The sequence below is a fragment of the Rhinatrema bivittatum genome, chromosome 1 (assembly GCF_901001135.1).
Source record: "Rhinatrema bivittatum chromosome 1, aRhiBiv1.1, whole genome shotgun sequence".
In the NCBI taxonomy this organism is placed as follows: Eukaryota; Metazoa; Chordata; class Amphibia; order Gymnophiona; family Rhinatrematidae; genus Rhinatrema; species Rhinatrema bivittatum.
In genome coordinates, this window is record NC_042615.1 from 332,115,337 (window position 1) to 332,130,129 (window position 14,793).

Sequence of the window (14,793 nt, forward strand, 5' to 3'; positions counted from 1 at the left end):
GTCAGAGCTCCTTTCTGAGAAAATGTGTACTTATGCCTGCCATTTCTTGCTAGCTGCAGCATGAAGTCTGGAGCGTGGTAGTTCATTGGCAGTATTGCTGGACATTGCACACAGGGTCTTTTCATTCCTGAATATCTTCCCTTGAGTCCTTCCAGCCTTTTTCCTTTCCACAGGCTGGGTGAGACAGAGAGTGTGCACTGAGCACTTGATACGATATACTTTGAAGGATTGGGAACAGCACAATGGAGGAGATCAGGTAGTCACATGCGGTAGTCAAGGTAATTAACCGAGCCAGCTGCCTACATCACACTGACTTCTCCCGTCTCCTACACTTGCTTATAGGAGGGGCTACAATTGCTTGAGGCAATTCATTTTATCATATGAAACTACTTTCGAACTGTTTTTCAAATTCCCTGGATGAAAAGAACTGTTATGTACAGCTTGCAAACAAAAGGCCAAACCCATGCTCAAATTTCTTTAGTGAGGTAATGTTTTCTTTGCTCATGAAAAATATATATATTTTACTACTAACAATGTAAATACGCAATGAACAAAATATATTACAGTATGTCAGATATTACTACAGTGTTAATGCTTATTCCAAAGATTTATCTATTGCCTGTTAGCTAGCTAGCTACTATTCCATTCACTATTTTCCTTGCTGTCACTATTTGACTCATTTGAATTGCTGCTGTCATCTTTGCTGGCATCACTGACACCATGGGGACTGCATGATTCACTAGAATGACTAGAATCACTTGAGTTACTGGATGCAGTGCAGCTGGAATCACTTGAGTCACTGGAGTTACTGGAATCATTGGAATCTTTTGAGTCACTGGAGCTATTGGAGTCACTGGAATCTTTTGAGTCACTGGAGCTACTGGAGTCACTGGAATCTTTTGAGTCACTGGAGCTATTGGAATCACTGGAATCTTTTGAGTCACTGGAATCTTTTGAGTCACTGGAGCTACTAGAATCACTGGAATCTTTTGATTGGCTGGAGCTACTAGACTTACTGGAATCTTTTGAGTCACTGGAGCTATTGGAATCACTAGAATCTTTTGAGTCACTGGAACTATTGGAGTCACTGGAATCTTTTGAGTCACTGGAGCTATTGGAGTCACTGGAATCTTTTGACTGGCTGGAGCTACTAGACTTACTGGAATCTTTTGAATCACTGGAGCTATTGGAATCACTGGAATCTTTTGAGTCACTGGAACTATTGGAGTCACTGGAATCTTTTGAGTCACTGGAGCTATTGGAATCACTGGAATCTTTTGAGTCACTGGAGCTACTGGAATCACTGGAATCTTTTGACTGGCTAGAGCTACTGGAGTCACTGGAATCTTTTGACTGGCTGGAGCTATTAGAATCACTGGAATCCTTTGACTCACTGGAACTATTAGAGTCACTGGAATCTTTTGATTGGCTAGAGCTGTTAGAATCACTGGAATCTTTTGACTCACTGGAGCTTTCAGAGTCACTGGAATCTTTTGATTGGCTGGAGCTATTTGAATCACTTGAATCTTTTGATTGGCTGGAGCTATTTGAATCACTTGAATCTTTTGAGTCACTGGAGCTATTGGAGTCACTTGAATCTTTTGAGTCACTGGAACTATTAGACTCACTGGAATCTTTTGAATCGCTGGAGCTTTTAGAATCATTGGAGTCAGTGGATCTGCTGGAATCTTTTGATTCACTAACAGTACCAGGATCACTGGACTGATTGGAACTATTAGAATCCATAGAATCATTTGACTCGGTGGAGGTAACTGTATTATCATTATCTTGATTGGATTCATTTGAGCTTGCATTGCCCTCTGGTTGAGTAGACTCGGAAGAATCACTATCACTTTCACCTCTGTGCATAGAACTAGAGCCATTACTGTCACCTGGATCATCACCTTGCATGTCCTCATCATTAAAATAATAGCTATCAAAATTTGTGTGACCATCATACATATCATCTACTTTAAAATGACTGGTGGTGTCTTTAAATATCTCCGTGTCTAGCATGTCAATTCCCTTTTCCATAAACACACCAGTAGAACCATGCTCATTACCTTTCTCTTCCAAATTTTCAAATTGACTCTGCTTAGAAGTGCTGTAATTGTTGTCTTTCATGACTGTAGAAAGTCTAGTAACATCATTTCTTGTTTGAAGCTCAACATTTTGGTCAACAGTCTGGGTTGGATGGATCTCATTAGCACTAAAATTAGTCAGTCTATTTTCTGGAATTTCAACATCTTCTCCAAGTCCTTTTCGAGCCATTTGCTCCTGTATGTCTGTGTGATAGCTCTTTGCTTGTAGTGGATGATAATCAGATTTAACATTTGGTAAGCCTTTTTGATCAGTGTTTAAATTGACTGAGGCAGTTATTTGCGTGTCATCAGTATCATTGTTGTGTGTAGTTTTATGTTTTTTATTTTGCTGTGCTCTGTAGCTATGTTTATTTATGTATTTTTTCTGAACTCTGCTTTTCTGGACTTTTGTCTTGCTGTTTTTACTCTGTTCATGATCAGAGGCATCACGAGTTATTTGGATGCTAGCATTGGGTAAACTTTCTCCCTTGGCATTAGTGACATCAATGACCACACTATCCATCTGAACAGATCTCATCTTATAAAAACTGTCACTTTTTTCCCCTTTGTTGTAGTCATTTCTATTTTCTCTGTTCCTTTTGTTAAGTTCATTGCTGTTATGAGCGTACATGTCTGGGATTCCATTAGCAGTACTTTTGAGATTATCACCAGCAATCCTTTTTTCCTGTTCTCTTGGTACATATGCTTCATTCCTTTTGATCTGTGCCAAGATATAACAGATTATCAAACTACAGAAAAGAAAAGACTGTGTTGGCATACATATTTTATAAACATGGCTGCCTATTTAAAAAAAAAAAGCAAGCAGCAGCAAAAGAATAAAATCTGACTATGATTTTCTGATTCATATTGATGGAGAAAAATAGGTTATCACAACAAAGTCATGTACTAGACTGACATTGTTTCACAATGACAGTGCCATTCTTGTGGTACTCTCCAAAATCCCATCCACGACCTAGCTGTTAAAAATGCAGCCATTTTAAAATTGGGGCTAGTGCTACCTGTTTTGCTGCTCCATGTGAACAATTATTGTGCTGCCCCTTTCGGCAGGAGCAGTGACCTGCGATGGAAGTCACAGGAGCCTGGGGCCTGCTCCTAGGCTCTGCAGTTGCCCTGCCTCTCTGACCTGGGTTTCCTTATTAAAAAGGAAGCCTGTATTTAGAGAGAACATTTTACCTGGAAACTCGTGGCCACGAAGAATGATACTCTTCCTCGGTTTGAAAAGATTTGGTCACCTTATGTCATATGGAAAGGCAGATGTTAAGTGGAGTAGGGGATGGGGAAGTATGGAAGATGTTTCTCTGCCTCTATTTGATATCCAATTACTACCAATCCACCACAGTGGGGGCAATTATAATATCAATCACAGCAACTAACCCACACTCAAAATCTTCTATTTTTCTATTTTTTTGTTTTTTTATACATGACTTGTACTGACTTAAATTTCCAATTTTTTACATGTAATTCACTAAATTAATCTCACTTGTATATCCCACTAACACATTTGAAAAACTTTGAAAAAATATATGAAAGGTGTGCAGTGATGCTTCATATAAACTTCAGGAGCACTATCCAGTGAACCTTACTTGCAGGGTGATCCAGTACCGAGCGGTAGGAAGAGCTGCGTTAGTGCCTACGGCACCCGCGGTTACCGCCCGCACAGTGCAGCTCACCTACCGCTCGATCCTGAAGCCTAATTATATGTAAATGTAAGCTGCGTCCGAAAAGCCTTAGGCCCGCGCAACCAGGATACTGGATAGAGCGCCTATACAGGATCCTGGGTGCGCGGGCCTAAGGCTTCATGCCACGCTGGTATCTGTCATTTCAAATGTCATTTGAAATGACAGATACCAGGAAGCAACGGCGGCGACAGCGCAGAAGCAACGGCGAAACGACTTGTCAGTGTCCCCCCTCCTCTCGGAGCAGGGCGCAAAAAGCCGCCTTGCTCTGGGAGGAGGGGGGACACTGACAGCGATGAAGCTTTCCCCCAGCCCGGACACCGGCGAAGCCAGAAGACAGCGGCGGAGAAACGGCGAAACGACTTTTCAGTGTCCCCCCTCCTCTCGGAGCAGGGCGGAAAAGCCGCCTTGCTCCGGGAGGAGGGGGGACACTGACAACGGCGAAGACAGCGGCGAAGCGACTTTTCAGTGTCCCCCCTCCTCTCGGAGCAGGGCGCGAAAAGCCGCCTTGCTCCGAGAGGAGGGGGGACACTGACAGCGGCGAAGCAACTTACTTTTCTGAAGCCATCATCAGGAACACATGCGATCGTAGCTCCTCCCGATGAAGACAAAGATGGCCGCCTGCACGGGGAAAGCGTGCAATTGGCCGCTGAAGACGTGACGTCACGTCTTCAGCGGCCAATTGCATGGAGACCGGCACCCATGATCGCGGCGGGGGCAGGTGAGCGGGGGCTGGGGGAAAGCTTTCCACCTACCCTTACCCATGCCTCTACCGCCTGGGTCAGGGTAGGCGGTAAGTTTGCAGGTTAAACGCGCGACAAAACGGCAGGGAAAGGTAGCGTTAGTCGGGGCGCGGGTTACGGGATGCTAGGTGAATAGCTAATTCGCTCGTTTGCATGCAATATCGCGCTAATTCGCTCGTTTGCATGCAATATGCATGCCGCGGGCGGAAGGGGTTGCCCAGGGAATTTAGGACGCGGTAGGAGTAGGTTAAAGGGGATTCGGGATCGCAGGAAGGGCTAACGCGGCCGAAAACGAAGTTAAAAACTGCTTAGGAGCAGGGTAAACGCGGCCGCACTTTACAGGATAGGCCTGTTGGTTTCTTATTTAATCATCAGCACCACCATCCACCCTAAAATCCTTTAATTATTTGTTAGAACTATTTTTTAGAATAACTTCTTCTCTATTTATTCAACTGTTTTTCTAAATTTTTCTAAATTCTAAAACTTTTTTATGTTCAAGAAGCTTTTTTAATACAAGTGAGACCAGTTTAAAACAGGGAAATTCAGGTCGCTGACTGTACAGCTTTTGGCTTCTGCACTGCTAATGCCACTCCCCAGTTATTCTGCCTTCTTCTTTTCCTGTATAATAGGAACAGGGCAGATGGGAGCAGGCAGCTGCTGTTCCAGATTTTTATCCAATCCTGCCTCTGTAGCTGCTTTCCTCCTGCTAAACATATCCTTTCTTCACCTTCATTGGAGGATTCCTGGTCCAATCACTACAAATATCATCAGTGGCGCTGCTCATGCAGGCCTTGGATCCCTGTAAAGAAATAGACTTTCCTCTTCCATTCTTGCCACATTGTCCCTTTATGTCACTGTCATGATGGAATTTTAAACAGATCGCTAGTGGCATTGGATAGGGGGTTTTATTTTTATAATATACCCAGTAGTACACACACACACACACACACACACACACACACATGTCTTTTTAATGGAACAAAGCCCATTGCACACACTGCTGTGCTATCTACTTACTGACTTACATTAAGTGACACACACAAAGACTGAGAAATGAAAGGCTGCTCTATACCTTTCCATCAGAGTCACAATGAAACACAAATCTCTTCTACTATGTTCTATAGACAAGATAATGATGCACTATGTCTCTGTCTTCTGCAGCCCTCCAACCCCTGATGATAGAAATACTGTGATCCTGTAACAGTCAAGAGTTTTATAGTATCTCCTTTAACACACTGACAAAAGGCATGAACCAAGCCTACTTTCTTTCTCTTATGTAAAACTTTTTATAAAGTTCTTCCTTCACTCTAACATACAATGAGTTTCAGAAATTATCTGAAATCTAATAAAGAAATATCTAACAAAATGGTTACTACTCAAAGTTCAGTTTTCTTTTCAGTATCAATTAAAAAAAATGAGGAAGTGATACTGGGATAGGCTAGTTGAAAAAGTGCTTCCCTTTGGTTGGTTCTGCGCCTTTCTTATCCCTTCCAATCCTAACTTCAAATATGTAGACAGACAGGAAGTGTGGAGAACATGAGGAGGGATCTAGCAAAGGCTGGCAGCTAAGATTTAATGCTAAAAAATACAGGTTAATGTATCTGGACTGCAAAAACCCAAGGCAGAAGTTCAGTATTGGAGGTGAAATTCTTCTAAGAACAAAAAAGGAATAGGATTTAGAGGAGATTGTATCTGATGATCTTAAGGTGGCCAAACAGGTGGATAAAGTGATGGCAAAACCCAGAAAGATGAATGACTGCATAGGGAGAGGAATGGTCAACAGAAAAAGGGAGGTGATATTGTCCCTGAAAAGGTCCCTATTAAGACTCATTTGGAATACTGTGTACAATTCTGGAGACTGCACTTTCAAAAGGATGAAAATTGGTTGGAGTTGGTCAAGAGGGTGGCTACTAAAATGATTAGTGGCTAGACTCAAAAATCTAACATGTAAACCCTAGAGAGAAGGCAAGATGGAGCTATGACAGAGATGTTTAAATATTTCAAAGGTTTGCATACACAGGAGGCCAGCCTCTTTCAATGGAAAGGAGGCTCTAGAATTTGGGATCATGGGATGAGGGTAAAAAAGGATTGACTCGGGAGTAAGCTTAGGAAATATTTCTTTAGAGATGGATGGAATGGCCTCCCAGTGAAGGTCGTGTAGTTAAAAATAGTATTTAAAATTCAAGAAAGAATGGGATAAATGCAGGAGATCTCTGAGAAAATGATAGGAATTGTAAGGCTAGATAAATTAGATGGAATGGCAGACTAGATGGGCGATATTCTTTTTCTGCTGTCATATATTTATGTTTAAATGTTTCTAAATCTAGTCTGGCTTAAGTAGGAAAAAACTGCAGTTTTACTTGCCCCATAGACTTTAATGTATTAAAAAAATATGGAAATGTATGCAAAGCAAATGCAAAAGAACATGTTTATTTTCTGAGTCACTGTACATCCATTTCATTTTAAATTAAATGAACCAAAAATAAACTCATTTGTTATAGATTACCCATTCATTTCAAAAGCGTGCACAACTCTAGTATTTTTTTTGATTCACATATTTCATGAATATGTGCTTGCAATTGTTGTCTCCTAATAAGGTTTTGGGTTTTGCATGCATTTTGAATCCAAGTTACACCAAATGTTTACACATTATGTGGTCCATGAGAATCTTGAAGAAGAATTTTTTTGGGTAATCCACATATGCCATGAATATGCACAACCAATTTTACCAACTAATAATGTCTTTCCAGTTACAGCACTTAATAACTTTTTTGTTTTCCACTTTTGATTGGGTTTCTTCAGACTGTGTGTCCTTTCAGGTTTGAGAACATTTCTACATGCCTCCCTACAAGCCTCCATTTTTCCAATTCTTGATTACTGTAGTGCTCTTTATATTGGCCTCCCTCACTCAACACTCCAACCTTTGCAGGTATTAATAAACTCTGGCTCACCTAATCAATGACTTAAAGCAATTTGATCATATTACTCTGACCTTGATTGAGCTTCATTGGCTCTTGAATCACAAAATAATTAAATTTAAAATTGGAATGACCATTTTAAAATTACTGAATGATCAGTCCTGCCAATGGACCAATGCTATCCTCAAATTTTATCAACTTTCAACTTGCGTTCCTCTCAGCGGGGCTTATTAGACATTCCATCCCCTCGGGTTGCTCACTTACATCTCACTTGAGAGTGCTCATTCTCCATTGCTGGTCCAACTTTCTGGAATTTTCTCCCCCTTGAGCTTTGTCAATGTGACTCAGATAAAAACTTCAGAGGATTGCTCAAAATGTTCTTGTTTAAGCTTTGTTATAAAGCTATTTCTTTTAAAATGTTTATTTTGTTGTCTGTGATGATTTTATTATATTTTAGTTTTCATTTTATTATGTTTTTGTATTGATTTTATTTATTTTATATCTGAACTGTCTTATTGCAGTTATTATATATGTTTTTATGTTCATCACCTAGACCAATTTTTGAGTAAGGTGATTCATAAATCTCAATAACTGTAAATGTAAATGGGACATGAGGATTCTGGTAAGGGTATTTTTTTGGGTATCCACATATTATGAATATGTCATGAGCAAGTACCCCCAATACCTTTTTTGGTTTGGTATCCAAGTCACACTATCGGCCCAATTTTAAAAGGGCCACACAAGTAAAAATGGGTGTGTGTGTGTGTGTGGGGGGGGGGGGTTACTCATGTGGCCGGGCCTCGTGCGCATTTTCAGAAGGGCCCGGCCATGCATGTAAACCCCATTATGTGCCGAAGGGCCGGGTCTCTCCAAAGGGGTGGGCGGGGATGTGGTCTGGGCAGGATGTGGTCTGGGCAGGGGCGGGCCAGGACAGCACCATTCGATGCTGTCCCAGGGAAGCATGCACAGCAGCCGGCTGGTTTGCAGAGATTACTTCTGTTCCCGAGAAGCAGTAAGTAATCAATCAAAAAAAAAGTAAGTAGCTTGGAAGGGGTTAGGAGTCGTGGAGGAGAAGGGAAAGGATAGGAAGGTTAAGTAGGGGTATAGGGAACTGGGGAAGCCCTATTCCCGTCGCTGCGCCTTATAAAATTCCCCCCCCTGTATGCGCGAGTCGTGGGCCGCCCGCACATGTGCACACAGATTTTAAAATCTGGCATGCATATGCACGTGGCCATCAGATTTTATAACATGCGTGCACTAGCGCATGCATGTTATAAAATCGGCTCGTCCATGAGCGCGTGCCAGGATCCACATGCATATGGACGCATTCGCACTCCTTTTAAAATCAACCCCTAAGTTTTCAGGAAATCAGAAGGGTCTACAATGTCAGGCTGTCTATGAGGATCACGAGTGGGGTATGCACACAGTCCACAAATATGGATATGCAATTAAGTGCCCATCTAATCTGGGTTGATAATTGCTGAGACTATAGTTTAGTAATCTCAGAATAAAAATTATTTTCAGAATAAAAAAAAATTTAACAAGAAATAGTTTGTTAGGAATTGACATTTTATATACTTACTGTGAAAGCGAAGGATATATCCAAGAGAGCTATAAGCAGGAAAAGCATCTTCATGTTTTAGAGTGATTCCTGCAAAATGAGAAAAGTCAGAACTAGTGCACTCTGAAATTTTAGTTTGAAATTCTAATTTTCAGACTGTTCATATCTCCACTTTTTATATCTGCACCAATGGTAAATGTTTTTATTTTTTGAAATTTCAGTTAATTTCCCTTTAGTAGTATTTAGAAGAACTGCATTCACTAAACATTTGGCATGATTTTTGTCACTATTTTAAAAGTGTCATGGAAGCACGATACCTTTACTTCCTCTTCATCTATATATTTTTTTCTTTTGCTAGATGTTTTGATTCACACTGAGGTAGGTACGTTTAGTTCTCAAGGGCTACAAGCTGATCTGATTTCCAGGATGATTGTTAGGCCTGGATTCATCATTCATCGCAGAATGATGAATCCAGCGAAAATGGGGGCGGGGGGGGGGGGGGTGAAGGGGTCAGGCCTGCTAAAGCCCGCAGCCTTCACACCACCGCGGTGTCTTTGCTGCCGGCTTTTGTACCGAATAGCGGCCACCGTGAAAGGTGGCGCTATTCGGTACAAATATTATCTACTGCCGACTATATATTGGTAACGTTATCACCGGCAGCAAAGACACCGCTGACTCCTCCCTCCCCGCCCGACTCCTCCCCTCCCGACTCCTCTCCTCCCCCTAATTTGTATTATATCGCATGCGAAAAGGCCCTTTTAGCATGTGATATGGCCTTATCGCGTGTGTTAGGGCCCTAACGCTCATGATAAAGCTTTAGTGAATGACCCCCTTAATTTGCATATTTGGATATCCTGAAAACTAAACCTGTGTGTGCACCTGGAAGGATTGAGTGGTCCAAATTTTCAGATAAGAGACCTTCATTGTCTATTGTTTTTAATGTATGACTCTCCTCACAATGATGTTCAAAAATATACAAAAAAATAAAAAATTGTATAGCCTTGAAAATACAATATTTTGTATATAATTTAAAGATGGATTCACTTCCTCCTCTCCTCACAATGATGCATGAGGTGAAGTACTACAGATTCCATTACAACAATACATAAAAATCTATGTAAAGCAAATTAAAAATATCACAATGAACAGCAAAAAAAACAAGATTAAAAACTACAAAGTAACATATAAAATTATACTCCTTATATAAGAACATCTCACCTTAAAAGTAGAAAATAAACCCAATTATGTGAAAAGAGGCTTCATGTTTAAAACAAAAAACACATTTTAAGAACAAAAAAAACCAAAAACCTGATGGAACAACTGTGTTTTAATCAGACCTCTGAAACCCAAATAGCGGCAGACAGATGAGGTTCATGGGGAATTGAGCTTCACAGTATGGGGACATAGAATGAAAAAGCTTGTTCCATTGTCCCCACTAATTATTCTTCTGATAGAGGTGGGGCGTGGGTGGGAGAGACACAAGGTACTGCCACCTGGGTGATCTAACAATCTGGAGGGGGGTGTAGGGGATTAAAAAACTCTTTAAATAGTTAAGCCCTAGTCTTTTCAAAACCTTAAAAACCAAAGATAAAATGTTACATTTGCTTAAGAAGTCACTCAAATATTGTCATCTTTCACTTTTAATACCCTCCTTGTTGCCTTTTGTGAAGCAATGCATAAACAACCATCCCTTTGAAAGTTTAAATTTGTCCAGTGGTTGCTCTATAATTTAAAACCTCACTATATACTTGTGACTTCTCATGTTCCCAGAACTTCTTCTTTGGTAGGGGTTTATTACGTTTCCAGTTTTAGAAGTCTCTTTCCCCCTCTCAATAATAGTATTATAAATACATCTAATGACAGCCCACAGGTTGTATTTGCAGTTCAGTGCCTGTCATTCTATGTGGCAGCGGTTGACAGCTTTTACCCAGAAGTGAGACCACACAGTGGCATGCACAGTCTTTCAGACCTTCCTAACTCTGTATAAACTGAAAACAAAGCTGTCCAGTACAGCATACAGGTACACTTTATTTATTTTCTTTATTTCAGTTTATTAGTTGCTCAACTTTCCCAAAAAAGAAACTCTAAGCAGCTTACAGGAATAAAACTATTTACAATAAGGATGAACAGAGCATACGCTATATCAATGCAATTAATAATCAACACTGTTAAAGAACATTTTCAAATATAATCACCTGGGCATTTCTCAAGTGATGTATACATTTCATGGCCCTTAATTTCATTTCCTTAAGGGATATGACATATCTATAGCATGAGAGAAATGCCCAAAGAAGCTGGCAGTCTCAAGAAAAATCAGAAACTCATTCATCATTGCTACTCGCAGGTTTCAGATTTGTGCATACTCAGTTTCCTTCCCATCTGATCGTTTCAGAGGATAGGAAAAACAACAGAATGCAATCTTTGAGTAAGACCATTTAACCTCACTTGCTCTAAGCTAGCTCATGGAAAATGCACTTAATTTTACTATGATTGTTGGTTAGAAGGACATTTTAAAGTAACCCAAGTTACCTGGTTACAGTGCAGCAAAATGTAGATATACGGCCTTGACTGTAGATCTTGGGCGAGACGTTCTGGAGCAAAAAAACAGTGATGAAGAATGCTAAGTTGTTTGTTCTTGCTAGTGTTGCTTCGATTCCTAGTGATGCTCCGCAAACAATTTAAACTCTGTTTCAATTCTTCAGCAACCAATCATATCACACCAACCTTAGTATGCTTTCAGATGGCCTTACACTAAACCCACTAATCTCTCATAGTGCTACCTGCGAGGTGTGTTTACTTGCTTCTCTGATCTTGAAATTAATGGGCTACTTTCTGCTAAATGAAACCTCTCCATGCAGAGGCTTCAGTGGCACACATTGAATAAGTATGCCTTTATCAGTTGCTTCCTCCTCTAAAAGCATGTTTTGTATGTTTTGGTTTTTCAGAAATCACCAGGTTATTCTATAGAATCATCCTTATTATAACCACTATCAGTAATAATGATATTTTTCTTTGAGAAATTCTGACTTGCTCAAACCAAACATTAAATATGTCCTTAAACACTTTCAAGGCTTCCTAATTGTATTGTAAGTGGAGATGCATGAGTAGCAACTTACAAACAAGCTCTCCTGCCTCACTGTGGTCTGGCAGCCCTTGTATCAGTTCTAATCAAATTTCTAGTGTAACAACTCGGTCCTTCTGCCACAAAATTAACTCTGCAAAGAGCCAAAGACGTGCATAACTTGGTGTTCATACAATGTTAAAAAGTAAAATGTTCTATAAAGATAAAAGTGGAGAACACATTTGTTCAAACCCTGACACATTTCATTGATGCCTTCTTAAAAGGTTATGTAAATAAATATTAGGCAGCAATACATCCATCTTGGGACCAGTCTGATGGTTCAATGCAGACCAGGTTTGATTTCCTCACTTGATTTCTCTTCTTTGGGCTTGTAGGAACTGGGAATGCTGTGAAAGTGAAGCTCACAGCCTTTGTGGGGGATGGATAGTGGTGTGGGAGTGGGGGTTGGGGGTCAGAGATGGCAACACCTGCTGACCAGGCTCAGGGTTCAGGGTGTGACCTCTTTCATGAGCAGTGACAGAGTAGCCCTATGACCAATATTGATTTCTTGTATTTTTACTGATTTTTATGCTCATTTACTGATCTATTGATGTTCTATTGCATTAATTATATTTATATTATAATTTTGATTCAATATACTGAATTGTAATTGTGATATTATTTGTTGTTAGCCTCTTTGGTCAGAGTTTAGACTGGAAAGGTGGAGTAAAAAATCAAATGTTGCTATATTTTGTCATATGTATTGTGTTCTGAATAGAGGATAAGTTCTGTGATCCCTGATGAAGATTTGTCACTAATAGCTAGGGATGTGCAGAGCAAAATTTTATGTTCATATTTTTTATGTCCGAAAGGGGGTCCCACTTGCGGCCAATATGGACATAAAAAAAATCCAATGAGTTGGGTATATGTACATATGTGCAAAAAAAAAATTAAACCCCCTCACCCTCCTTAATCCCCCCCCCAGACTTACCACAACTCCCTGGTGATCGAGCGAGGAGTGAGGACGTCATTTCTGCAATCCTTGGCGAGAAGCATGTGACGTCGGTGGCACGTCGAGTGACGCGGCGTCACGTGATTCCCGGCTCGTTCGCGCCGGACGGCTCGTTCGGCCCAAAAAGAACTTTTGGCCAGCTTGGGGGGGCCTCCTGACCCCCCCAAGCTGGCCAAAAGTTCTTTTTGGGCCGAACGAGCCGTCCGGCGCGAACGAGCCGGGAATCACGTGGCGCCTCGTCACTCAGACGCGACGTCACGTGATTCCCGGCAAGTTCGCGCCGGACGGCTCGTTCGGCCCAAAAAGAACTTTTGGCCAGCTTGGGGGGGCCTCCTGACCCCCTCAAGCTGGCCAAAAGTTCTTTTTGGGCCGAACGAGCCGTCCGGCGCGAACTTGCCGGGAATCACGTGACGTCGGCATCACGTGATTCCCGACTTGTTCGCGCCGAACGAGCCGTCCGGCGCGAACTTGCCGGGAATCACGTGACGTCGCGTCTGAGTGACGCGGCGCCACGTGATTCCCGGCTCGTTCGCGCCGGACGGCTCGTTCGGCCCAAAAAGAACTTTTGGCCAGCTTGGGGGGGTCAGGAGGCCCCCCCAAGCTGGCCAAAAGTTCTTTTTGGGCCGAACGAGCCGTCCGGCGCGAACGAGCCGGGAATCACGTGACGCCGGCGTCACTCGACGTGCCGCCGACGTCACATGCTTCTCGCCAAGGATTGCAGAAATGGCGTCCTCACTCCTCGCTCCATCACCAGGGAGTTGTGGTAAGTCGGGGGGGGGGGGGATTAAGGAGGGTGAGGGTGTTTATATTTTTATTTTGGCTCAACAATCGCGATTTCCCACATATCGAACATATCTATGTTCGATATGTGGGAAATCCGATCGTTTATGTCGAATCAATTTTTTAAGTAAAAAAAAAATATGAGTTGCGTTTTACTAATGCGGTCAATCCGAATGCACACCCCTACTAATAGCTATAAAATCTCTGAGCAGTAGCAAATGGCAGATCCATACCTTTTTGCTCATGGATCCATTGGGTTATTCTGTTATATAGTATCATAGCACTAACCTCCTACATATAATGTAAAAGGTAGTTGGTTTATATGGGTGATGCTTGACTGCGTCACCCAGCTAGTCTGCACATGTGTGGATTCATGTAGCATGTACTTTGTAGCACTACATACAGTCCATTGCTGGAGCACTGAGCCGTGGTGGGGAGAAATGGAGAGAAGTGCACATGGCGGGAACCCAGGCTATTCTTGGCCACCGCTGTACATGACAGCCACACAGGGGGGAATTGTAGGGTCATTCCCACAGATGGAACATCAATAACAGTCCCAGGTGAAGTGTGTGGTCAACATTGAGTCCAGGACTTGCTAACTGTGACTGAAGTTTCACTGTTCCTGCTCACTAAACAGGATGGAGGGGCAAGTAACAACCCCTGTGGATGGATGACAACATTGTGGGGGCAAGTAGTCAGAAGAACAAATGTTGAGGTTGGAGAATGGGTGGGAAGACTGTCTCAGCCCATCATTTTTATCAGCTCTCTTCAGCTAGTAGCACAATAGAGGCTGGTTCTGTTTGAGCTGGCATGCCAAAGGAACTGGAGGAATATGCTGAGCAAAAACATCAAAAATTATATTTCATGATCTTCATATATAAGGTAAATATGCATGCTGTACAAAGAAATTAAATGATGCACCCAAAAAACAATGCTAAGA

General features: G+C 41.7%; 1 protein-coding gene across 1 annotated transcript; it reads right to left on the reverse strand.

Annotated features, from left to right (window-relative positions):
* Positions 1-223: 223 nt before the first annotated feature.
* LOC115089786 (dentin sialophosphoprotein-like) lies at positions 224-11,633 on the reverse strand. The gene is made up of 4 exons (XM_029598088.1): positions 11,530-11,633; positions 9,022-9,090; positions 1,550-2,802; positions 224-1,504 (listed from the first exon to the last, which is right to left on the reverse strand). Exons 2-4 carry the CDS (start codon positions 9,073-9,075, stop codon positions 631-633), a joined length of 2,181 nt encoding a protein of 726 aa, XP_029453948.1. The 5' UTR covers positions 9,076-9,090; positions 11,530-11,633; the 3' UTR covers positions 224-630.
* Between the last annotated feature and the right edge of the window lie 3,160 nt (positions 11,634-14,793).